Source organism: Phyllobates terribilis, unplaced genomic scaffold (genome assembly GCF_046119375.1).
Source record: "Phyllobates terribilis strain yellow unplaced genomic scaffold, ASM4611937v1 Scaffold_2__4_contigs__length_985480577, whole genome shotgun sequence".
Classification (NCBI taxonomy): Eukaryota; Metazoa; Chordata; class Amphibia; order Anura; family Dendrobatidae; genus Phyllobates; species Phyllobates terribilis.
This window is the reverse complement of record NW_027362762.1, coordinates 857,983,481-858,008,378: the sequence shown is the minus strand read 5'-3', so window position 1 is coordinate 858,008,378 and position 24,898 is coordinate 857,983,481. Positions and strand designations below refer to the sequence as shown.

The window sequence follows — 24,898 nt, the reverse complement described above, 5'->3', positions numbered from 1 at the left end:
TTGAATGTGCTGACAACAAAATCATCAATAGAAATCAAATTTATTAACAAACGGAGGCCTGGATTCGGAGTCACCCCCAAAATTAAAGTGGAAAAACACACTACAGGCTGATCCAACTTTGATGTAATGTCCTTAAAACAAGTCAAAATGAGGCTCAGTATTGTGTGTGGCCTCCACATGCCTGTATGACCTCCCTACAATGCCTGGGCATGCTCCTGATGAGGTTGCAGATGGTCTCCTGTGGGATCTCCTCCCAGACCTGGACTAAAGCATCCGCCTACTCCTGGACAGTCTGTGGTGCAACGTGACGTTGGTGGATGGAGCGAGACATGATGTCCCAGATGTGCTCAATCGGATTCAGGTCTGGGGAACGGGCAGGCCAGTCCATAGCTTCAATGCCTTCATCTTGCAGGAACTGTTGACACACTCCAGCCACATGAGGTCTGGCATTGTCCTGCATTAGGAGGAACCCAGGGCCAACCACACCAGCATATGGTCTCACAAGGGGTCTGAGGATCTCATCTCGGTACCTAATGGCAGTCAGGCTACATCTGGCGAGCACATGGAGGGCTGTGCGGCCCTCCAAAGAAATGCCACCCCACACCATTACTGACCCACTGCCAAACAGGTCATGCTGAAGGATGTTGCAGGCAGCAGATCGCTCTCCATGGTGTCTCCAGACTCTTTCACGTCTGTCACATGTGCTCAGTGTGAACTTGCTTTCATCTGTGAAGAACACAGGGCGCCAGTGGCGACTTTGCCAATCCTAGTGTTCTGTGGCAAATGCCAAGCGTCCTGCATGGTATTGGGCTGTGAGCACAACCCCCATCTGTGGATGTCGGGCCCTCATACCACCCTCATGGAGTCGGTTTCTAACCATTTGTGCAGACACATGCACATTTGTGGCCTGCTGGAGGTCATTTTGCAGGGCTCTGGCAGTGCTCCTGACTCACCCCCTGGGCCGTGGGGCACCCGGAACCGGGCTTCAGTGCGATGATGGGGGTAGTAGTGGCAACCCGATCCCGTGACTCAGGGTGGTCAGACCAAATGCTGTGGCAGTCTATTTGTAGAGTTATGAATGTCCGACTACGCCACCCGTGGGCTGCGGTCAGGGATGACCGCCGCTGCAAGGCAGACCGCTGAGGCTGATGTTGGTGTGCAGCACAGGGATAGGATAACTCCCCACGGGAAGAGTGTAGCCTCAGGGCAGCGTATGTGAATGCTGGGGGTGATAGTGCAGGCCACAATAATAAGAGTTCAGAATCCGCTTCAAACAGTCCAGGGTCTTTATTGTAGGTATTACTACTGACCCAACAGGAGTACCGGGTAGGAATGGGCCTGGGTGTCTGAGAGCATTCGGGCGAGCCCCACTGGTCAGGGTGAGTGTGAAGGCCTACCGTTCTCTCTCTGCCCTTGCTGACTATCCCCCTTTTCGTGGTGTAATAGCCCACGTCCCTGAGCTGGCCGTGTACTTCGCCTGTACGGCTTGCGACTCGGGCCTTAGGTACCTTTTGCTTCTCCGTGCTGTACTGGTCCCTCTGTGTGGCGGAGCCTCCGGCTTCTTAGGCCAAGGGACCTGAAATCCCTCGCGGGTTGGTTCTCTGCAGCTGGGCTTGCAACCCTGACAGCCTCGGACCCCAATGTCCGGTAGTGTAGTTCTCTCAGCCAGGACCGACTCTCGTCGCCTCTGTCCCTGGCTCGCAGCTTCTCCTCTGCCTCACGGACTCCTTGGCTACAGCTGAACTGTCCCTCCTTCTCTGGGACTAGTCTCAGTCCTGAGCTAGGTCGTCCAGTTCTCTCTAACCCTGCCCTCAGTTCCAGCTTTTATAGGGGCAGCCAGCTCCCCCTACTGGCCTGGGACAGGAGGTGCTGTATGCTAATTGTCCCTGACCAGGGAACCTCCCTCCTGCTCTCAGACACAGCCTTTAATATTTGTGGCATCCAGGCCTGGGGTGACACACTCCTCCTTGCACAGAGGCAGAGGTAGCAGTCCTGCTGCTTGGTTGTTGCCCTCCTACGGCCCCCTCCACGTCTCCTGGTGTACTGGCCTGTCACCTCGTAGACCCTCCAGCCTCTGGACACTATTCTGACAGACAGAGCAAACCTTCTTGCCACAGCTCGCATTGATGTGCCATCCTGGATGAGCTGCACTATCTGAGCAACTTCTGTGGGTTGTAGAGTCCATCTCATGCTACCACGAGTGTGAAAGCACAACCAACATTCAAAAGTGACCAAAACATCAGCCAGAAAGCATTGGTACTGAGATGTGGTCTGTGATCCCCACCTGCAGAACCACTCCTTTATTGAGGGTGTCTTGATAATTGCCAATAATTTCCATCTATTGTCTATTCCATTTGCACAACAGCATGTGAAATTGATTGTCAATCAGTGTTGCTTCCTAAGTGGACAGTTTGATTTCACAGAAGTTTGATTTACTTGGAGTTATATTCTGTTGTTTAAGTGTTCCCTTTATTTTTTTGAGCAGTGTATATAAAAATAACAAGGGGAAAATACAAGTTAAAAAAATAAATACATATGGTCAGAGGACAATGGTTAATAAATGGGTAAATAGACATTGTCCCTATATCATGCACATACAATAACTGACTAAGTATACATGAACGAGGTGTAAATAAATAAAAAAAATTGAAATCAGTCCAATATGTATTACATTGCTGTGATTATATGTGCAAAAACCACTAAATGTATGAGTTAGTATCAGAAGGACTAGATAAATAAATAAATATATATAATATAAATGCCAGAGTAAATTCAAATAGAAAAGAGATGACCCAAAGTTCGTGTCAAAGCACAGAATATCATATCAGTTATCAGAGTGCAAACAGTAAATGAACCCCAAAGTGGGACATATATACTTGTCAGTCCATGCCTATGAAAGTTCAGAGAGAAAGGACCTTAAATATAGGATAAGCATGTCATGATATAGCATGCAATATTAAGGTACTAACCATAGACCACATGCTCTGTCCCAACGCGCGTTTCGCCGGTAGTTACATGTTAATAAAATGTGTATTATGACGCGCCCCCTGGGACATATTCCTTTTTGAGGGGAATACCCGGCACCGGATCAGATGGGGGGTTGTAGTCTCCGAGCGGCTGTGACCCGGCCCGTGCCCAGGGCGTCAAACTCAGTGTTATGTGGCAGTCCTACAGATGTTATTAAGAGTTCTTTTGTGTCGACTACGCCACCCGTTGTGATGCGGTCACTGTGGCCGCCGCTGCAGCAGGGTCCGCTGAGGCTGATGGTGGGTGCGCAGCTTGGTGGGATAACCCCCAACGGGAGGGGTATAGCCTCAGAGGGGACAGGCGCAGAGGATGGGGGTTGTGGTGGTGTAGTGCAGACGGCAGTGAAGACAGAGTCGGGTTGTGCAGTTAAGGGTGTTTACTTACTGCAGATGTTGTACTGGTCACTCCAGCTGCTAGTGACCACCCGAGCCGTGCTGCGTCCACCAGGTCCTGGATCCAGCCAACCCCCAAACAAGTCCGGAGCGTGGCCCTGAGCTCTCTTTCTGTCCCGTTCTCTGGCCGTCCCCACCAGTAATCCACCTAGGTCCAGCTCCCTCGGGCCTTCTGTTGGGACACCCTTGGCCCTGGGTTCCCTGACCCTTCATGTGGTGTGCCTTCGGGGTGGATGTGATGGGTGACCGTGGCACACGCTGCCCACGGTCTCCGGTCTCTGGCTGGGGAATGTTTTTACCCCCACCAGCTTGGGTTCCGGTACCCTGATGCCGACTCTTCACCCGGGGATTTTAGTTGGGATCTCAGAGTCCTTCTCTTCTGTGCTCTGGGTCTCTCTCTTTTCTCCTCTCTCACTCTGGGTCTTTGTCTTTCTTCTCTCCTCTGCTCCTGACTTGTTCTCTGCAGCTCACTGACTCTCTGCATCTGACTCTCTGCATCTGACCCTGATCTTTGTTGGTGCCCACCTTATATACACCCTCTATGTGTGAGCTCAGGTGACCAGCACCCAATGAGCTCCTATCTTTACCCAGGCTGCTCCCCCTATCTGCCCCTACACTACTTGGGATGTACCACCCCCCTCCCACTCCAGCCAGGAACAGACTCGGTCGTACCTGCACATTTCTAAGTGGGAGTACCGTCGGCCTGTTCCCCGGAAATGGGATGTGTGTAGTGCATGCAGCCTACCGAGCTCAGTTCCACTCTCCATCCTTGCCCGGGAGTGGAATATCACACCTCTGGGTTGAGGTGCAATACCCCTGTAGCAGCCGAATCCTCAGGGTGCTACAATTACATACTTAACATCTTATTCTAATTTTAATTCTGGAGTGCTCTCTTTTCTCTGTTATATTTATATATCTATGTATAGTGGCATGTAAAAGTTTGGGCACAAAATTACTGTTATTGTGAACAGTTAAGCAAATTGGAGATGAAATGATGTCTAAAAGGCCTAAAGTTAAAGATGACACATTTCCTTTGTATTTTAGGAAAATATATATATTTTTTCATCTTTTTCATTTTAAAAATTACAAAACGGAAAATGGTCTGATACAAAAGTTTGGACACCCTGCATGGTTAGTACCTAGTAGCACCCCATTTTGAAAGTATCACAGCGTTTACAAACACTTTTTGTAGCCGGACAACAGTCTTTTCAATTCTTGTTAGAGGGATTTTCATCCATTCTTCTTTGGAGATTTCTTCCAGTTCTGTGAGATTCCTGGGTCGTCTTGCATGCATTGCTATTTTGAAGTCTCGCCACATATTTTCAATGATATTCAGATCAGGGAACTGTAAGGGCCATTGTAAAACCTTCAGCTTGCACCTTTTAAGGTAGTCTATTGTGGATTTTGATGTGTGTTTAGGATCATAATCCATTTGTAGAAGCCATATTCTTTTCCGCTTTTTTACACATGGTGTCATGTTTGCATCAAGAATTTGTTGAAATGTCATTGAATCCATTCTTCCCTCTACTCGTGAAATGTTCTCCGTGCCATTAGCTGCAGCACAACCCCAAAGCATGATTGATCCACCCCCATGCTTAATGGTTGGTGAGATGTTCTTTTCCTGAAATTCTGTGCCTTTTTTTCTCCACACATACCTTTGATCATTGTGGCCAAAGAGCTCTATTTTAACCTCTTCTGTTCACAGGACTTGTTTCCAAAATGCATCAGGCTTGTTTAGATGTTCTTTGGCATACTTCTGATGCTGAATTTTATGGTGAGGACGCAGGAGAGGTTTTCTTCTAATGACGCTTCCATGAAGGCCATATTTGTGCAAGTGTCTCTGAACAGTAGAAGAATGTACTACAACTCCAGAGTCTGCTAAATCTTTCTGAAGGCCTTTTGCAGTAAAGCGGGGGTTCTGATTTGCCTCTCTAGCGATCCTACCAGTAGCTCTCACTGAAATTTTGCTTGGTCTTCCAGACTTATCTTGACCTTCACTGTTCCTGTTAACTGCCATTTCTTAATTACATTTCGAACTGAGGAAAGGGCAACTTGAAAACGCTTTGCTATCTTCTTATAGCCTTCTCCTGCTTTGTGGGCCTCCACCATTTTCATTTTCAGAGTGCTATGCAGCTGCTTAGAAGAAACAATTGCTGCTGTTTTTGGCACAAGGTTAGAGGAAGCTGAGTTTTTATAAAGCTGGGAAGTTTGCATCACATGGCATTTCATAACCATGATAGTGAACAAGCCATAACCCTAGCAGACTAATTAAGGACTGAAACCTTGGTCAAAGTTATCTAAGCACAAAAATCTCCAAGGATGCCCAAACTTTTGCATCGGCCCATTTTTCTTTTTGTAATTTTTAAAAAGTAAAAAAATGACAATATATATTTTTTTTATTTTTGCCTAAAATCCAATGTGTCATCTTTAACTTTAGCCCTTTTAGAGATCATTTCATCTTCAACTTGCTTAACTGTTCACAATAATAGTAATCTTGACCAGGGGTGCCCAAACTTTTACATGCCACTGTCTAACCAAAAGTCTAGTGTAAATGGGGCTTCCCAACTGATGATGTTAGGGGAGATAATGATCTGGCACGTCCGATTTTGGACTGCTGATCCTTTTATTCTCAAAGAGATATGCACTTTCTGGAGATGTCTGGGAGCTGCTCCTTCATAGAGAAGACAGGAGTGCCCACAGAGTGAGCGCTCCTGTGTATAGGACAGGCAGGAGAGATTGCTGCCGGCCAAACCATCATACACCTTGGGTATTTATACAGTATATATATTTATATATATAGGACACTTTGTGTATTTATATTCATTCAACCACAACCAAGATAATTCTTTGAGGCCATGTTTGCACAGTTTTATAGCCACATTGTGCCCGCATACGGTGGGGCAGCATTCTGTCTGTATTTCTGTAGTTCTGCCTGTATATGACGCGCCCCCTGGGCCATATTCTTTAGGGGGAATATCCGGAGCCGGATCAGATGGGAGTTGTAGTCTTCCGAGTGGCTGTGACCCGGTCCGTGCCCAGGGTGTCAAACTCAGTTGTATGTGGCAGTCCTACAGATGTTATTAAGTTCTTAATGTCGACTACGCCACCCGTTGTATTGCGGTCACTATGGCCGCCGCTGCAGCAGGGTCCGCTGAGGCTGATGGTGTTGGTGCAGCTTTTGGTGGTATAACCCCCAACGGGTGGGGTATAGCCTCAGGGGGATCAGGTGCAGAGGATGGGGGTTGTGGTAATGCAGTGTAGACGGCAATCAGAGACAGAGTCGGGTTATGCAGTTTAGGATGTTTACTCACTGCTGATGTTCCGGTCACTCCAGCTTCGAGTGACCTCCCGAGCCGTGCTGCGTCCACCAGGTTCTGGATCCAGCCAACCCCCAAATAAGTCCAGAGCGTGACCCTGAGCTCTCCTTCTGTCCTTTCTCTGGCCGTCCCCACTATTGATCCACCCAGGTCCAGCTCCCTCGGGCCTTCTGTTGGGAGACCCTTGGCCTTGGGTTCCCTGACCCTCCACGTGGTATGCCTTCGTGGTGGGTGGCCGTGGCAGACGCTGCCCACGGCCTCCGGTCTCTGGCTGGGGTGTGTTTTTGCCCCCACCAGCTTGGGTTCCGGTACCCTGATGCCGACTCTTCACCCGGGGATTTAATTTGGGTTCTTAGAGTCCTCTCTTCTGTTTCCCCCTCTGGGTCTCTCTTCTCCTCTCTCACTCTGGGTCTCTCTTCTCCTCTGCTCGCTGACTTTCTCTCTGCAACTGACCCTGTTCTTAGTTGGTGCCCACCTTATATACACCCTCTATGTGTGAGCTCAGGTGACCAGCACCCAATGAGCTCCTATCTTTACCCAGGCTGCTCCCCCTATCTGCCCCTACACTACTTGGGATGTACCACCCCCCTCCCACTCCAGCCAGGAACAGACTCGGTCGTACCTGCACATTTCTAAGTGGGAGTACCGTCGGCCTGTTCCTCGGAAATGGGATGTATGTAGTGCATGCAGCCTACCGAGCTCAGTTTCACACTCCTTCCTTACCCGGGAGTGGAATATCACACCTCTGGGTTGAGGTGCAATACCCCTGTAGCAGCCGAATCCTCAGGGTGCTACATATACATGTGTGAATATTATCAATTACGTTAATGCAGAGTGGGTTTGCAGGAAAAACTGTAGTATTAGCAGTAAAATTGTGAGTGAATTTGCACATTATCTGAAAACCCTGCAATATGTGATGTGGTAAAGCGACTTGCTCGGCTTTCACAGAGGCAAACACGGGACACACGTCTCGGGTTAACTTCCTGCGGGTTTATTATTATGCGGTATAAACTCCAGCAGTGTTGAGTGGGTTTTGCCCGCTCTCGGTATCACAAACAGTCCAGCAAAGTCCTTCAGTGGAGCTCTCTGGCCTCCACTCACAGCCTGGAGACTTCCTTCTCCAGACCAGACCACAGAAAAAAAAACAGTGCCACACCCTCGAGGCGGAGATATGGTGAGTAGGCATCCCGCCCCTCTCTCACCTACTCACAAAAAACACACCCTTTGAATATAATGAATTAACCCCCGACACATAACATGCTGGAGGAAATTGTAGGTTTCAGTTCACTAAGGCTAATAAAATATATATATATATATATATATATATATATATATATATATATATATATATATATATATATTATTCTGGTTTCCAACCGCACCATTCTACTGAAACTGCACTGACTAAAGTCACCAACGACCTACTAACCACCAAATCTAAGCGACACTACTCTGTCCTCCTCCTCCTAGACCTGTCATCTGCCTTTGACACAGTGGACCATTCCCTCTTACTACAGACTCTCTCATCTATCGGCATTACAGACTTGGCCCTATCCTGGATCTCCTCATACCTAACAGACCGGACATTCAGTGTCTCCCACTCACACAACACCTCCTCATCTCGCCCCCTATCTGTTGGTGTCCCCCAAGGTTCAGTTCTAGGACCCCTGCTCTTCTCCATCTACACCTTTGGCCTGGGACAGCTCATAGAGTCTCACGGCTTTCAGTATCACCTCTATGCTGATGACACACAGATCTACCTCTCTGGACCCGATATCACCTCCTTACTAACCAAAATCCCACAATGTCTGTCTGCTATTTCATCCTTCTTCTCTGCCAGATTTCTAAAACTTAACATGGACAAAACAAAATTCATAATCTTTCCACCATCTCATTCAACCCCCCCAACTGACCTATCTATCAACGTCAATGGCTGCCCACTCTCCCCAGTCCCTCAAGCTCGCTGCCTTGGGGTAACCCTGGACTCTGAACTCTCCTTCAAACCACATATCCAAGCCCTTTCCACTTCCTGCCGACTCCAACTCAAAAATATCTCCCGGATCCGCACATTCCTCAATCATGAATCTGCAAAAACACTAGTGCACGCCCTCATCATCTCCCGCCTCGACTACTGCAACCTCCTGCTCTGTGGCCTCCCCTCTAACACTCTCGCACCCCTCCAATCTATCCTAAACTCTGCTGCTCGACTAATCAACCTGTCCCCCCGCTATTCCCCGGCCTCTCCTCTCTGTCAATCTCTGTCTCTGACGCGCCCCCTGGGCCAGTGCTGTTAGGGATACCCGGAGCCGGATCAGATGGGGGTTGTAGTCTCCGAGTGGCTGTGACCCGGTCCGTGCCCAGGGTGTCAAGCTCAGTGTGTGGCAGTCCTTATGATGTTACTAGATGTTCTTTTGTGTCGACTACGCCACCCGTTGAATTGCGGTCAATACGGCCGCCGCTGCAGCAGGGTCCGCTGAGGCTGGTGATGTATGTGCAGCTCAGGTAGTATAACCCCCAACGGGAGGGGTATAGCCTCAGGGGGTCAGTTGCAGAGGATGGGGGTTGTGGTGGTGCAGCGAGGATGGAAATGAGACTCAGAGTCGGGCTGTGCAGTTCAGGGTTTTTACTTACTGCAGTTGTTCCGGTCACTCCGGCCTTAAGTGACCACCCGAGCCGTGCTGCGTCCACCAGGTCCTGGACTCGGCCAACCCCCAGGTGATTCTGGAGCGTGGTCCTGAGCTCCCTTTCTGTCCTGTCCTCTTCTCTGGCCTTCCCCACCAGGGATCCACCTATGTCCGGCTCCCTCGGGCCTCTTGGTGGTAAACCCTTGTCTCTGGGTTCCCTGACCCTATTCGTGGTCTGCCTTCCGGGTGGATTTAGTGGGTGATCGTGGCAGATCCTGCCCACGACCTCCGGTTCCTGGCTAAGGTGTGCTGTAGCCTCTGCCAGCTTGGGATCCGGTACCCTGTTGCCAACTCTTCACCCTCTGGTCTAATTTGGGCTCTTGGAGTTCCTTCTTTCTCCCCCTCTGGGTCTTTCTCTCTCCTCTCTCTCTCTGGGCCTTGGAGCTGCTCTTCTCCTCTGCTCTCTTCCTCTGCTTTGCTCTGACAAAAGACTGACAGACTGACTGACCCTGATCTAAGATGGTGCCCACCTTATATACTCCCTCTATGTGTGAGCTCAGGTGACCAGCACCCAATGAGCTCCTAGCTTTACCCAGACTGCTCCCCCTATCTGCCCCTACACTACTGGGATGTTCCACCCCCCTCCCACTCCAGCCAGGAACAGACACTGTTGTACCTGCACATTTCTCTAGTGGGAGTACCATCGGTCTGTTCCTCGGAAATGGGATGTGTGTAGTGCATGCAGCTAACTGAGCTCAGTTCCACACTCCATCCTTACCCGGGAGTGGAATATCACACCTCTGGCTGAGGTGCAATACCCCTGTAGCAGCCGAATCCTCAGGGTGCTACATTCCCCCCTGGTAAATCACAGCACGTCCTCGGGCTGTAAGACAAAAACATCCAAAACATACAATTTTTTTCATAAACATAAACATATAAAACATCATATATTATCAGCATAAACTTTTCATATAAAACTTATCATAAATAACACTCTTGTTCCTCCGGCCACGGTGCAACTTGTGACCGGGTAAAGTGCGACAGTCTCTTGAAGAAACACGGTTTCCTATAAAACCGGTAGGGGGCGCTTTAGGAAGCGCAACTATATACAAGGGGATATGGCCGCTCTCAGTCCTCGGCCAGGTATTAGGGAGGATTGACCGCTATCAGTCCTCGGTCAGTGGGAATAGGGACACACGGGGTTAACAGTTCACTCTTGGCTGGTCCCAACGGGGACTATATTTCAACTAGAACAGTTCTTATACCCTGACGGGTAACTATGTACAGTCTCTCTCTACCGTACTTCAACGACGGCGTCCTCCTGCTCTTTCTTGTTGGTTGGTTTCAGTTTCAGACCCGTCCGGGTCCTCTTGCTCCTCCTCACACCGCAGCTCCTCCTCCGTCAGGCGATGCACATGGAGGGCGTAGGGTCCTTTGGCACACTTGTGCCGGGTGAAGGTGACCTCGTCCCCTAAATACAGGTCACGACCTCTGTGTCCCTCCGGTAGGTGGGACTCAACGTCTCTCCTGGTCACGAAGACGTCGCCTGGGGTGTGGTGATCCCTGATGAAACCCCACCCATGCTGCAGATTGAACTTTATCACAGTCCCGATGGTACGGGGACCATGCGCTGCACGGGGGTCTCTCCTGGTCCGGCTCTTCTGCTCCGCGCTCCTTATTTGGGCTTGTTGTTCCCGGACCCGCCTCTCTCTCCGCTCCCTCTCGAAGACCTCGAGCTGCTGGCGGCAGCACTCTGCACGCTCCGCTGCGGCTGCCCGAGTCTCCTGAGTGAACCCCATGAGGTCTTCTCCGGTGGGATCCCACTCAAACTGGGTCTCTTCTAGCGGGGGCGAGATCCTCTTCATGGGCTTTGGAGCCGGGATCAGGGGTTCGCACATGGCCCTTGCTTTTTGCAGCTCCAGCTGGATGTATTCCTGGGGCCATACGAAGGGCTGCCCATCCGGGCACGTATGCTGGGCGAACAGGTCCTCACCCAGGTGCGGTACTTTAGTTGTTATGGGCGCCGTGGTGGTAGCGGCGCCCGGGTTAACCAGGCCTTGCGACCAGGCCTGGGGCACCTTGAAAGTAAAGGGCACCGTAAGAACGGCGGCGCCCTGTGTTACTTGGCCCTGCGACCAGGCCGGGGGCTCCGCGGAGGTAGGGGGCGCTGTTGGTATTGCGGCGCCCGGGGGTACTAGGCCTTGCGACCAGGCCGATGGTACTTCCTGCTTGGCCACGCTCGGGGTCGAGGCGTGTGACGTCACAGGGGTCGCGGCTTCCGTTTGAGGCCTAGTCTGCGGCGGTGACGTTGCAGCGACGGGCACGGCAGGGGGTACTTCGGGCTCTGCGACGGGGAGCTGGGGCAGGCACGCGGTTTCCCGGCTCGGGGTAGTGACGTCCCCTTTACCTGCCTCCATTCGTTCGGCTCCCTTCTCGGCGCCGTCTCCGGCCTTCAGTCCTCCTGCGCCATCCTCAGAGGCGGTCTGTCTCCTCGTCTCGGGTGGCGTGCTCCGCTGACGAGTCTCGGTCTGCTGGGCCATCTCTCGGCTCCACTCCGCCAATGTCTCTCGCTGCACCCGGGCCATCCTCCGTGCGAGGCCCTCCAGCGCGGTCTGTGCACACTCCCGGTCTCGGGGGAGCTGTGCTAGGATCTCCAGCAGGCCTTCTGGAGTGGTGACCTGCAACAGGCTCCTGACCACTGGGTCGGTGCTGCCTGGAGTGGCGGCCCGCATCAGGCTCCTGACCACTGGGTCGGTGCTGCCTGGCTCTCCCTCCATCTCCGGGTAGGCTCTCTCTGGACTCTCTTCCAGACGTCTTGTCTCCGGGTGCGCTCTCTCCAGACTGCTCCAGGCGACACCCATCTTTGCTCTCTTGTTCTGTCTCCGCCCACATTGAGGGTGGTCCCGGGGCAACTTTTTGATTGTCAGTTCCAGGGGCAGTTCTCTTACGCTGATGGACACTTCCAGTATCACAGTCTCTGTTGGTGGGCGCGGTTTCCGCTTTTGGCGCCATTCTTCGACCTGGCCCACGATGGGAGGTGGCCTTTTGCCACCCTCTGGCACGCCCATAATGGCGTCCGCTCTTCCAAGGCGGGAAATCTTCGGAAATGGCGGGAATCGTCTCCCAGTGGCGGGAAACTCCATGGATGGCGGGAAAAAGCTGCAAATGGCGGACAACCGGCGGGAAACGACCTGTGATGGGGCCCGATGGCGGGGACCCTCCGGAACCGGCGGGAGACTTCTTTTTAAGGTAACGATGAACTTTTTCTTCAGGCACGCAGTACCCGGTTGTTGCGGGCACGTTATCCTGCCGACTACGCCAAAGTTGACGCGCCCCCTGGGCCAGTGCTGTTAGGGATACCCGGAGCCGGATCAGATGGGGGTTGTAGTCTCCGAGTGGCTGTGACCCGGTCCGTGCCCAGGGTGTCAAGCTCAGTGTGTGGCAGTCCTTATGATGTTACTAGATGTTCTTTTGTGTCGACTACGCCACCCGTTGAATTGCGGTCAATACGGCCGCCGCTGCAGCAGGGTCCGCTGAGGCTGGTGATGTATGTGCAGCTCAGGTAGTATAACCCCCAACGGGAGGGGTATAGCCTCAGGGGGTCAGTTGCAGAGGATGGGGGTTGTGGTGGTGCAGCGAGGATGGAAATGAGACTCAGAGTCGGGCTGTGCAGTTCAGGGTTTTTACTTACTGCAGTTGTTCCGGTCACTCCGGCCTTAAGTGACCACCCGAGCCGTGCTGCGTCCACCAGGTCCTGGACTCGGCCAACCCCCAGGTGATTCTGGAGCATGGTCCTGAGCTCCCTTTCTGTCCTGTCCTCTTCTCTGGCCTTCCCCACCAGGGATCCACCTATGTCCGGCTCCCTCGGGCCTCTTGGTGGTAAACCCTTGTCTCTGGGTTCCCTGACCCTATTCGTGGTCTGCCTTCCGGGTGGATTTAGTGGGTGATCGTGGCAGATCCTGCCCACGACCTCCGGTTCCTGGCTAAGGTGTGCTGTAGCCTCTGCCAGCTTGGGATCCGGTACCCTGTTGCCAACTCTTCACCCTCTGGTCTAATTTGGGCTCTTGGAGTTCCTTCTTTCTCCCCCTCTGGGTCTTTCTCTCTCCTCTCTCTCTCTGGGCCTTGGAGCTGCTCTTCTCCTCTGCTCTCTTCCTCTGCTTTGCTCTGACAAAAGACTGACAGACTGACTGACCTTGATCTAAGATGGTGCCCACCTTATATACTCCCTCTATGTGTGAGCTCAGGTGACCAGCACCCAATGAGCTCCTAGCTTTACCCAGACTGCTCCCCCTATCTGCCCCTACACTACTGGGATGTTCCACCCCCCTCCCACTCCAGCCAGGAACAGACACTGTTGTACCTGCACATTTCTCTAGTGGGAGTACCATCGGTCTGTTCCTCGGAAATGGGATGTGTGTAGTGCATGCAGCTAACTGAGCTCAGTTCCACACTCCATCCTTACCCGGGAGTGGAATATCACACCTCTGGCTGAGGTGCAATACCCCTGTAGCAGCCGAATCCTCAGGGTGCTACATCTCTCTCTCAGAGACCCCAGTTCAAAACCTTAACCATGGCATACAAAGCCATCCACAACCTGTCTCCTCCATATATCTCTGACCTAGTCTCCCGTTACATACCCACATGCAACCTCCGATCCTCACAAGATCTCCTTCTCTACTCCCCTCTTATCTCCTCCTCCCACAATCGCATACAAGATTTCTCTCGTGTTTCCCCTCTACTCTGGAACTCTCTACCCCAACGTATCAGACTCTCGACTACCGTGGAAACCTTCAAAAGGAACCTGAAGACCCACCTCTTCCGACAAGCCTACAACAATATACTCTTATATATAGTTCTCATAAATGCTGCTCATGAATGCAGCCAACCTAAAGAGTGACTGTACTCTAGTTTTAAATGGCACACAGTAGACATATCTGCAAGATAGGACAGACTGAATCAAACTGAACATCTTGTAACTTGATGATACTGGGGTCTTTCTCAATAAAAACTACAACTGAACTAAAATACAAGCTGCTTTATAACTTCCGAGAACGCTGCAAAAAGAAGAGAATATTGAGAAGTAAATGTTTCACTGTATATCAAACACTGACCAATTAGAAAAATATAGGAAAACTGTTTGTAGTTATATAGATACCATGATTTACACCAATTTCTGTCTATTAATATTATTTTCTCTTGCTGTTTTTTTTTTACATGTTTCTAGTCACGGAACAGCTTGCAGCAGGGTGATATGGATGGAGCCCGGAGATTGGGACGCTTGGCCAGACTACTGAGTGTTGTATCTATCCTGCTGGGAATTGTCATCATCATCCTTTGTATCCTCAGTCTTACAGGTAAGACATATAAGAAAAACTGAAAAGAGAGAGCCACAAATGTGAGGCCAGCCCTGTACACATTCTCACCTGGAAGCAGTTGTCTATGACCACTTAACCAGAGGGGACAAAAGCACATGGACAAAAGTATTGGGACACACATCTTAATCATTGAATTTATAGTTTTCATTCTATCCCATTGCCACCAGTATGTAAAATCCAGCCCCTTGCCATGAAGTCAGCCTTCAATAACATTTATGAAAGAATGGCTCATTCTAAAGAGCTCATTCAATTCCCGCGTTGTTCTGTAATCAGAGCCACCGGTGTAACAAGTCAGTTCATTAAATGTTGTTATATTCCATTATTAAAGAGAATCTGTCATCATGTTTTTGCTATTTAATCTGAGAGCAACATGAAGTAGGGGCTGAGACACTGATTTCAGCAATGTGTCACTTATTAGGCTGTGTGCTGTTGTTTGAATACAATGAGTGTTTTGTCAGCAGGAGATTTTCACTGCCAGGACTAGCTGTCTGCATGCTTTCTGGTCCAACCACGCCCCCCAGCACTAATTAGCAGCTTACTGTCAATATATAATGTACATAGAAAGGTGCTAATCAGGGTTGAGGGCGAGGACAGCTTTCTGAGCTCTGCTACATCTAACTCTGATTGTATGACAAAGGCTGCACCCAGTAAACTAAGTGATACATTGCTAGAATCAGGGTCGCTTTTCCTACATTATGCTGATCTCAGATGAGGAGCAAAACCCTGGTGACAGATTCACTTTAACTGTGAATATTATTATTGAAAAGTGGATTTAGAACCCAAATCAACTCAGCCATGAAGAGACAGATCACATAAAGTTACAGAGCGGGTTCTCCAAGTGCTGAGATGCATACTGCATAAAAGTCCCCAACGCTCTGCTGACTCAATTGTCGCAAAGATCCAAACCTCCTCTGTCATCTAAGGGAACCTGTCATAAGGATTTTACACTTCAAACTAATGGCATGACTGTAGAGGCGCTTTCAAACTGATTAAATCCATACCTTGATTGTAGAAATCTGTTTTGCTGCTTTGGAGAAATCTAACTTTGTATGCAAATGAGCTGCAAGTACTTTGTGGTGGGATATTGCACTTGCAGCTCTCCTGTTCTCTCTTCCTATTCCCCGCCCACCACCTGCCTACTGCCTGACTGACAGGTCACTGTTGATTCAGTGACCTGAATAGATAGGTGTCAACAGTCTATAAAGGTGTGTGCTATATGGGGAGGCAGTATCCTACAGCTGCAATCAAAATTATTCAATCCCCTTTGGAAATTAAGTTTATTAGTAAAATTTTCACACTTTCTGCTATTTGCCACAAACCATACAAAACAACTAATAAGTCGAAAGACCACTTGTTGTGTTCATCTGTTTACATTGTTCTTGTTTGATTGGTTTATTGCAAAGTTTGTACATTTTGCTATTAAATCTAGTTTGCAATGAGAGGTGGAATCATTTTGATTGCAACTGTAAAGTCTTGGTGACATCTGGCTATTAGCTGGCAGCACAGTTTGTAAAGAAATATAACTTCAGGACAAAATATAACCATTTGGTCTCTTTTTAGACCACCTTTTTATATACCATTCAAGGGCATATTGGTCTAATAGGGGGATATATATTTTACACAAGGGCATATCTTGGATCATAAGTGGTAAAACCTATTAATTAAAGCAGGGGTTCAGTAAACTGAAAGTCCTGTTATTCAGTGGTTTTACGCAAATTAGTTCCATGGCCCCTTCCCTGGCTATTAATATCAGCCCACAGCTGTCTGTTTAGCCTTTTCTGGTTAGAAATTATAGGGGGACCCTACATAATTTTTTTTCTGGGGTTTCCCCATAACCTACCCAGTAAAGGCTAAGCAAACAACTGTGAGCTGTTATTAATAGCCTGGGAACCTTTAGGGCTATTGGCCTCTTTCCCAGAATATTAACATCAGCCCCCAGTGGTTGGCTTTCCCTCAGCTGGTTATGAAAAAAACAAGTACAGAAAAAAAAGCACTGATTATATAGCACACTGACCTATTTTTATCTATCTATCTATCTATCTGTCTATCATGTTTCTCATCGCTAGCTATATCTTTGAAAATCTTTAATATCCAAAAACACTGTTTAATTTCTCTGCCTATTTCCTTTTCATGTGAGATCACGTCCTGCAGTCCCTGAATTTTCTGCATCAAAAACGTAGCAAAACCTGATGCCTGCATCTTTTTCTGCGTTTTTGTACTTACTCATTGCTTTCTATGGGTGAAAAAGTGCTGCAAAAACACTGAAAAAAAACATTGAAAGAAGTGACATGCTGCAGTTTGCAAAAACGCAGCAGTTTTCCAAATCAGTCAGGAAAAAAAAACAATGTGTGTGCATGAGACTTCTGAAATCTCATAGCCTTTGCTGGTACTGTAAAACGCAGCTTAAAATTTGCATGAAAAAACACAGTGAAAACGCAACAAGTGAACATAGCCTTAGGATTAGTATTGCCAATAGGTGACACTAGAGTTATAGCACTCATTCTTCCTCTCTGAAGAGGATATTGGCTTCATTGTGCATGCTCAAGAAGGAAAGCTTGGGGAGGATGTCGCATGCATGAGTCATATTTGCTGCAAGGCAGAAATAATGTGGACTGTGGGAAGATTATCAGTCACACTCAGGGGAACATGATCACATCAACTGAGGCCAGACTAGTCTGGAGGAAGTCACGCCCCACAGGACTACCCAAAGGTGAATTGCATATGGTGATCGACAGAATATAACTTGTTTTGCAACAAATGGAAATGTTGGACTAGGACATCAAAAACATTATTAGAATGTAGGAAGAGGGCTCTAAAGTGTAGTTGTGACGGTTTTGGAGTCTTGGGGGACCTGATAGGTTCCCTTTAACTAGAGGGCTCTGGTTGAGAGACTTGTTGAACTTGCACTCTATTCCCCCTGGCTTGACTCTTTATGGGTATTATATAGATAGCCTTGTTTGATGTATCGCTATCTACTCCCAAGACCATGAAAATCGTTTCTCAGGATACATCACATTATTGCTTATGCCCCAGTAAAAAACAATTCACATGTCGATCATGTCTTCAAGTCCTTTAGACGTGAGACTAATGTGTTTAGCCTAATGCTTTCTTCAATCATTTCTCTGCTCTAATTACCATTGCTTATTTCTCTTCTAGTTTTCCACTAAGATTTGCAGATAATCTGGGGCTCAGACGGATATTCAGAAATGGCCTGCCTTATCGTTTCCTTCAGTTTTTAACCTCTTCATTGCAAAAAGGCCCTTCTATTTTGGAGGCTGGCCGGAGGAAAGAAAAGACCCAACTCTTCCCAAGGTCCAAGGGATTGCATGCAGCACTTTACACACCCTTGGGAATTGAGAGAGATGCAGGAGAACAGCACAAAATGTAAGGGACTTGCAAAAGGGGAAACAGAGAGATGCCTTGAGGTTGCCCTCCTATCATAAAAACCTACTGATGGACAATTTATGGAGAGGCATTTGGGGACTGGCAATCAGGTGATAGCACAACTCCTTTTTTATTTCCAGCTTTTGTATCAAAGGAATGAAAGCTATTGTCTGTATTAAATAATAAAGCTGAAAACTGCCATATATAGGGTTGCGATTAGGAAAGGACTTGACACTGCACCGTGCTGTGTGACCTCCCCCTGTTTTGGATGATGCTGCTTCCTCGCTGACAGAATGGAACAGGACTTTTAATCTCTTTTTTAGCATTTTTCATGGGTTGTCAAAAAATTCAACATATACAGAAAACTGCGGCTAACCATTTGCATGGTTGCTTGTTCTCTTGATCAAAGCACCTCTTCTCCTTTGCTTGCAGCAGGCGTGCGCTGTGACATTCATACAAGTAAAGGAGTTATTGACATGGGTAGACTTCTGCAAAACTGCGTACCTAGCATTTGTAGCAAATGACCCAGATAAGTGCAGCGGCTATATATAGCTAATGCTGCCATTTATTCTCTCTTTGTATCTTCAGATCACAGACACTGAAATACAAGGTCCCGAGAGAGGCTTCTTTAGAGAAAGGGACATGGCCACATATGAGGATAGAGAAAGGCCAGGGGTTATACTTCTTTCTAGTCTGCTCCGTTTATTAGAATTCTTAAAGGGATCATCCTGTCATGTTGACAATGGTATCTGATCTGCAGGCTGGGTGTTATAGCGCAGGAATAGCTGATCGGATTGATAACCATTTTTTGCGGGAAAAGTTTCAGTAAAACTTGCATTTTATTAATAAAAATTGGTATTTGTATGCATGAGTTTAGTGGGCATTCCTATTCAGTGATTGGCAGTCTTTCCAGTATGACTGTGCATGCAGATAACTTTCAATCACTAGTAGCTCCAACCATTGGACTCATGTATACAAACACCAGGAATTTCAATGGGAACTATAAGTTACTTTCCAACAAACCTATATATCATTCTGCTCAGTTTCTCTTTCTCTATACCACATTGTCCACAAATTAAACTAAATGTACAACCTGACATATTCCCTTTAAGCACTTACTTTAAGAAATATAAGCTGATCTGTCCATTGTTTATTACACTTTGCAATTGCAAGTCATAGGTATTTAGTCTTGCTTTTATGAACATTGGACTCTATCATGGTCCTTCAGTCGGAATCATGTGGACAATTAATATCTCAATAACTAAGAAAGTATGGACAAGTTGATATTAGATTCTCTCAGTTACTAAGAAACATCTTAAGAACCATTGTTCACTAACGATTGTCCTTACCTAATAGACTAATAACCTGGTGTAACCAAAATATGTAAGTAATAATAAGGAGGCTGTATAACTTAGCTGTTGGCCGAATGCTTGTTCCATCGGTAGCTATTCTTCTCCTCCATCTACGCATGCACACTCGACTTGGCTGAGCCTTCAAGTGTATTCTCAATGAGGAGAGGGGAAAAGCTGCTGTTGGACACGTCTGGTGGCCGCCTTACCTTCTTGAAATCCAACATCAGCCCCCAGGGGAGAGTCAGTACACGACCATACATTATAGGTGATCAGATTGTTTTGCTGAAATTGTTGAGTTTGGACAACATTTATCTTATATGTATGTTCTTTCTCGTTTAAAAAATTGAAATATAATTACTTCTCATGTATTATGTTGCCTACAAAAAGAGCTTTTTTTCATTATTTGGAGTTGGAAATGTTTATAATACTCTTTATCTTATGTTGCTTCTCCGATTTTGGCCAACTACGGTAACTACATCTGAACATCAACTTTGCCAGGAAGGCCATTAAAGTTACGATAAGCTATAAGTTCTTTTAAATTATTTTTAATGAGCAAACCGGTCATTTAAAATACACTTAGCACTAAACAATACGATATCAGAAAGGTCTAAATATCTAATTGAACTAATACTTAAATTTCTAATGTATCCTCTCAGATAAGAATTGACATAAGTCATGAAAAAAAGTTTGTAGATACAGCTCACCCCGTCCAATATATGTACGTTGTTCAGTCTGGTTTCCTGGGCAATCCACTCCACTATGCACACATAAAGCTTGTGAGGCATCAAGCAGCATTGTTCAAAGTTGTGAAAAAAGGTTTTTAAATCCAACAAAGTGAATTAAAAGCAAAAATACTTTATCATGACTTCATTAAAATAGTAGCATGGGCATAAAAAGTATATACTGACGCGTTTCTAGTAAAAAAAAAAAGGACCCTTTTTTAACTATATCTATGATTAAGAGTCAGCTAGGCTCAAAAACATCATATATATTTTTTATGCCCATACTACTATTAATGAAGTCAAACTAAAGTATTTTTGCTTTTAATTCACTTTGCTGGATTGAAAAAACTTTTTTTCGCAACTTTGAACATAATTCAATAAGCAATTAAATGATCTGTTATATTTTATAGGAAGAAATAAAAAATCACCCCTGAGTAAAAAAAAAAAAAAATCTTGAACATGTTTGAATATTGGGCATTCACGTATCAGGTACCATAGTCAGTCACACCAATATAAGCAATAGTCACGTACAAGCCTACGGTTAATCACCATTTTTGCCCTCTCCGCTGGATTCTTCTTGTATTATAGACATTCTCTCAATGTAAAATCTACAAGATGCATAATTTATAGTAACATACTCAGTGCTGAAAAAACACTTAAAAGCTCACACAGCTCGGGCAAAGCTAAATACTGTAAGTCCTGCAAAAATACTTTACAACTAATAACATAATCCAATTTGCTAGTTAAACTACAGAGTAATGCGAGCTGAGTCACTCTGACATTACGGTATTTTTCGCATATATTGATCTTTTCAATTTTCACTAGATTTCACACTGCACTGGGTGAGCAGGTACAATAATAGTGATTGACATGTGCTGGTGAGTGACATCTATTTGGAACTCAGGACAAGAACATGTTGTGATGTATATTTGATAAGCCATGGTGCTAACATTTGCCAAATAACTTCATCACTGACGCCATTTATGTTTTCCGGTATTTATATTGTATGATTTAAATATTAATGTGTTCACTATGCAGCATTCTGAATTGTCAAGATTGAGTAGGCAATCTTCAGCAAGTACAAAAATGTGTCTGTATTTTATATTAATTACCTCCACAGTAGATGGTCAACAGGGGCAAGGGAAAGTCTGTTGATAGCTAAAAACCCTGTGGTTTTAGGTTGCACCGCCACCAGCCAGTCAGTATAACAGCTGATGGATGGCTAATTAATTTAAAGGGAGTCTGTCAGCACATTATGACCTAGCATAGGTGTGTGGTGCACCCTTGGCATAGCTAAGCTGTTCAGTGCACCTTTCTACCTTCTTGTTTTTCATCTATTTCCACCCAGTTTTTCTTTGATTGTCAGCCCTGGCTTTATGGGACTCAGAGGGAGAGTGGGCAAGTATATGGGAAGGTGCACTGAACTGTTTGGCCTCACCAGGTGTGCACTTAGTGCCTTGGCTTAGTTTGAACAGTCATTTTGTTCTGACAGATCCTCTGTTGCACATTTCCCCACTATTCTACAGTGTTCTTATCACAGGAAAATACTGAAAAAGAAACAGCAGAAAATTGCTTTTTTATTTAAAAAAAAAATCCAGAAATTGTGCCCTCCCATACAAGAGACTGCCTATTCCTCTTAACCATCAACATCCTGCCCATGGTGGCGTAATTTGGAAGTTATCAATCAGCACTAGGTGATTATATTCTTGTTTGGAATCCTGTATTAATATGTGGAGAAAAGCTAAACCTTGGATATATAGTATAATGTATATGTTTATGAAGAAGTGTTAACAATTACAAGAATAATTATTGTAAAATTAACTTTGAAAGAATTATGTTTATGCTAGGGTCACAAGACCGTTTTCTCTCCATCCCAGAAAAACAGTCCGATTATCTTAATCAAACACTGATCAGAGTTTGATCAGAGTTTAATCAGAGTTTGATCAGAGTGGGGTCCGTTTTTCTCGGAGGTGGAAAGGAAAAAAAAAAGTTTTTCTGCCTTCTCCATGCAATCAGTCCATAAAAATCGAGCATTTTCCACTGACCCATAGACTTGCATTGCCGATTTTGATTGGACACTCATCAAAATCCGACAGGTCAATGATTATTTCCTCGGACAGCATGGAAATTCAGCCATGTGCACAGCCCCACAGAATAACATAGGTACAAGTGCTATCCATCAAATTTACGGATAGCACACATCCGATTTAAACGGTTGGATGCACGAGCCCTTAAAGGAATTATACAGGACAGTGCTACACCTGTCCACAGGTTGTGTGTGGTATTGCAGTGTAGTTCAGCCTCAATCACTTCAATGAAACTGGGCTACCAGACACCCTTTAAAGGTGTGGCACAGTTCTTGTAATATAGTAGTCTTCATTTTCCAATCCTTTAAAACCCCTTTAACCTGCCACCACAGTACATTGCTGTAATGTTGAAGGCTGCCTGCTCGGAGGTTATTGCATATGTATTTTTTATTCCAATGTTGATGTAATATTTTGCCAAAACTGGAATTCTACAATGTTTTGTTCCATATGCAATGTGTGATAGAATCTCCATTGTGAATTAGTAAGAGTTCAGACACACAGCGTACATCATATATGTCGGTCACCCCTGACTTGTAGAAGCAATGTCCGTTCAGTAACTCCTATGATCTCTGTAATCAGCAACTTTTTCTTGCTGATTAGATGAGACACTTAATGGAGACATAGCAGGAAAGTATTTATGATGAAATGCGGTGCAATGCAGGTAGGGCATAGTGCCATGAGACTAGAAGCTACGTGGCTGTGCTCCAACCCTTGCTAAGAAGTGGCATGACCATTAAGCATTTGCATAAAACCCCCACAATTCTCCTCTAGCGAACACAGCTGACCTTCCCTGGATAATGAGGTCCTTTCTAGAGTCTTATATCACTCAATCAACAAACAGTAGCATGCAGGAATCCCACACTGACTTCCTCTTGCCAAAAGACAAGGGCATGTTATTAGGAATATATATACAGAAATCTAGAGGAGGAGGTGAGGGATTGAATGCATTCCATTTTGTATTTTTGGCATGAACGAAATAAAGTTTGACAGTGCATGGGCCGCTTGTCTTGGGTCTCTCTTTTGCTCGACTATCGGATGACAGCAGTAAGGAGCTCGGTTTTGCCTTTATTTACGAGATACCAATGCAGTATGGTCTTGGCAGCTTCACCAAGGAGAAAATGTGCATCAGGATGGAACACGCTGGATCCTGGCCAGATTTCCAATATATCAATGGTGAAAAATGAGATGAAACAAGAAGCAGGTTGTGCTCACAGAAGGGGAACATTCATCAAGCTGGGTTTCCTGAGTATTAGTCTTTGCACTTCAGGTAGCTTTCAATTTTGCAGAGAACTGTGATCAAACCCAAGGAAGCTTAAGTTACAAAATCAAATCAGAAAATATTATATATAATCTCAGTTTGGAAATCAATGTTAAAAGATTTAAATCAAACATCATGAAAGCTACTGCGTATAAGAAGTTACAAAAGCAAATCATAAAATATTCTATAAAATCTTAACTGATGTCATTATAAAAATTGGCACCAATGTCCCAATTTCAGACCTTTCTTAAAACCTCCCCACCCATATTAATTCTGATACAGGAAGGGAGTTTGCCTCCTCTGTATCAAAGTGGGCTGGCTGTCAAGCTAAGTTTATTTGTTGAGCCAGAGTCAGACTCTTTCTCAATAAAGCTGATTCTGAGATAGAGAAGAGGGACTGGTTTAGTTAATAAGCTGAGCCTGACAGCCATATACTGTACCTTCATCACAAAGATACAAATAATTTATTATGTCCTTGGACAACGCCTTAACCCCTTTAAGGGCAGAGACAGACTGCCGTATAACTCGTGCGAGGATAGCATCGTAAACCTTGTACTGGCCAGCAGCTCTCCTGACCTGAGCTTGACACCTGCATAGAAATCCATCATGCTGTCATGCTCAGGTCAGGAAAGCCACCAGCCATTCCGTGCGATGCGATCATCACACGAGTTATTCGGCAGTCTGTCTCTGCTCTTATTCAATAGTTCCTACAAGAAATAAACCTTGCTCCAGAATGTGCTCATTCCAGCATTGGGTATTACGTTCTCTGTTGAGAGGCTGAGAGAGGAATGCCTGTCTTTATTTAATGTCCAGCGGAGGTCAGAATTACGAAAACAGCTGAGTGGGCTGGGCAACGCTGTTTCCATAACTTCCATTGATGTGAATGGTAGTTATGGAATCAGCATGGCACAGCCACTTCTTACCATTGTATATAGAAACGTATTCCTTACTTTTTCCTAAATGATGTCTAGTAATGAATTGTAAAAAAAGATTACTTTAAACTTGATGACAAAGATTACAGTAGAACTTTTTCTATTGCACGTGGATTGCCAGTTTCCTGAATGCCATGAGTGGCTCTATACAAGCAAGGAAATGTAAATAAGTACAATGTACAGTATGTGCAAATTATCATTTAGTCTTCCCTTTGCTGGATGTTTATACCAGGAACCCGGGGGTAGGGGGAAACTGTACTGAGTGCGAAGTGGCAGCTGTTGTGGTAGGTGAGCATCCTTTTTTCTTTTTCTTCATCGTGGGCACATTAAGAAATATTTCAAAGTGGTCGACAACCCTATAATTTGTGACGTTTGATAAGCTGGAAAATGGATTTCTCTTAGGACACAGTCAGATAGCTATGTAAATC

At 46.2% G+C, this 24,898-nt stretch overlaps 1 protein-coding gene across 1 annotated transcript in view; it reads left to right on the top strand.

The window, feature by feature from the left end:
- Window positions 1–23,277, top strand: part of TRARG1 (trafficking regulator of GLUT4 (SLC2A4) 1) — a 96,378-nt gene extending 73,101 nt beyond the window's left edge. The window contains exons 2-3 of the mRNA XM_073667979.1: window positions 14,585–14,714; window positions 17,892–23,277. Coding sequence (XP_073524080.1) covers window positions 14,585–14,714; window positions 17,892–17,902 — 141 coding nt within the window. The 3' untranslated portion in view covers window positions 17,903–23,277. The remainder of the gene's footprint in view (window positions 1–14,584; window positions 14,715–17,891) is intronic.
- The last annotated feature ends 1,621 nt before the right edge of the window (window positions 23,278–24,898 follow it).